The following is a 1,765-nucleotide window of genomic DNA, read 5'->3' on the forward strand; positions in this document are numbered from 1 at the left end:
GTGACAGGGGGTGGCGCCGCAACCTCCCCATCGACCCTGCCTTGAGTGTGACAGGGGGCGGTGCCCCAACCCCCCAATCGGCCCTACCCTGAGCGTGACTGAGGGTGGCATCGCAACCTCCCGATCCGGCCTGCTCTGTGCTTGACAGGGGGCGGCGCCCCAACTCCCCAATCGGCCCTGCTCTGAGCCCGACCAGGGGCTGCACCTAGGGATTGGGCCTGCCCTCTGCCACCCGGGAGCAGGCCTAAGCCAGCAGGTCATTATCTCCTGAGGGGTCCCAGACTGCGAGAGGGCACAGGCCGGGCTGAGGGACCCCCTCTCCCCCCCGAGTGCACAAATTTTTGTGCACCGGCCTCTAGTATTATATAATAAAAGCCTAATATTCTATGTGTCCATCCACCAGTTGGCCGTTCAATCAATCAAAGCGTATTAGCCTAATGAAATGCTAAGGCCACTCAACTACTCACTCTGATGTGCACTGATCACCAGGGAGCAGACACTCCAACTGATAGGTTAGCTTGCTGCTGGCGTCTGGCTGATCAGGACTGAGACAGATGGGCTGGACACACCTGGGAGCCCTCCTGAGTTCCCTCCTCAGTTGTTTAACCTCTTGCATCTCTCCCTGGACCTGATTGTGCACTGTGGGGTCCCTTGGCCTGTCCTTCACCCTATCGCAATCCGGGACCTTTTGGAGTTTTGGAGAGTCAGTTTTGGCCTGATTCTGCAGGCCAGGCCTAGGGACCTCACTGGTGCACGAATTTGTGCACTGGGCCTCTAGTTACTATATAGGAGCCTGTCATGCACTCTTTTAAACACTTTAATGGAGCTTAGAAATAGCCACCTAGCCAGGCCTGTATTGCTCAGTGGTTGAGTGTCGACCCATGAACTAGGTCACAGTTGGATTGCAGTCAGGGCACATGCCTGGGTTGGCTCGATCCTCAGTAGGGGGAGTACAGCTGATATATGATTCTATCTCTCCCTTTCCCCTTTTCTCTCTGAAATCAATAAAAGCATATTTAAAAAAGGTTTTTAAAGAAGTAATAGCCATCTAATCACACAGTTCTTATAGTTACTATTTCTTTGTAAATGCTAGACCATTGCATCAGCACCTCTTCCCTATATCTAATCAGTTTCCTACAGGGGAATGTTTTTGCAACGGCACTGTTTTAGTACCCCATGGATTATCAATATTCTACCTGTTACCATCTGGCTAGACAGTGATCCAACTCAGAACTCCATGCTTAGGGCTGGCTGCTAAGATGATTATGTGATGTTGGGTTCCCTAAAAGCAAAGGCTGAGATAAAGTTTCTTCATTAAGTGATTTATTGTGAGAATTCTCTCATGAGGAGGAGGGATAAGGGAAGCAGGATACCACAGTGAGAACTGCTAAGCAAGGATGTGGTCATAGCACAGGAACATGAATCACTTCACATGGTTAGTTCAGACTTGGTGCTGGGAACGAACCCCCAGCACAAAGAAATGTAACCTTCAAGTGACTCTGCCTCCATTTGGCCCAAAGCATTACATTGGGGAGAGGTGGCATCAGCAACCAACACTCATAGCAGCTGGGGGATGAGAAATCTGCCTGAAAGCAGGATTTTCCAGGGTATCAGCAGCATCCACTACACCAGTGAACTGTTCTGATTTGTTTTCTGGATAGCAAAGATGTCTTGGAAATTCTTCTTAAATTCCTCCTCTGTTAGGCCTGAGTCATTGTGCTGGGGGGAAAAAAGCAACACACAGACAAATATAATGACACTCAAT

General features: G+C 49.8%; 1 protein-coding gene across 1 annotated transcript in view; it reads right to left on the minus strand.

Annotated features, from left to right (window-relative positions):
* Positions 1-1,306: 1,306 nt before the first annotated feature.
* Positions 1,307-1,765, minus strand: part of LOC102253161 (nuclear body protein SP140-like protein) — an 84,719-nt gene continuing 84,260 nt past the window's right edge. Inside the window, exon 15 of the mRNA XM_014530177.1 lies at positions 1,307-1,719. Coding sequence (XP_014385663.1) covers positions 1,624-1,719 — 96 coding nt within the window. The 3' untranslated portion in view covers positions 1,307-1,623. The remainder of the gene's footprint in view (positions 1,720-1,765) is intronic.

This window comes from Myotis brandtii, unplaced genomic scaffold (assembly GCF_000412655.1).
Source record: "Myotis brandtii unplaced genomic scaffold, ASM41265v1 scaffold727, whole genome shotgun sequence".
Classification (NCBI taxonomy): Eukaryota; Metazoa; Chordata; class Mammalia; order Chiroptera; family Vespertilionidae; genus Myotis; species Myotis brandtii.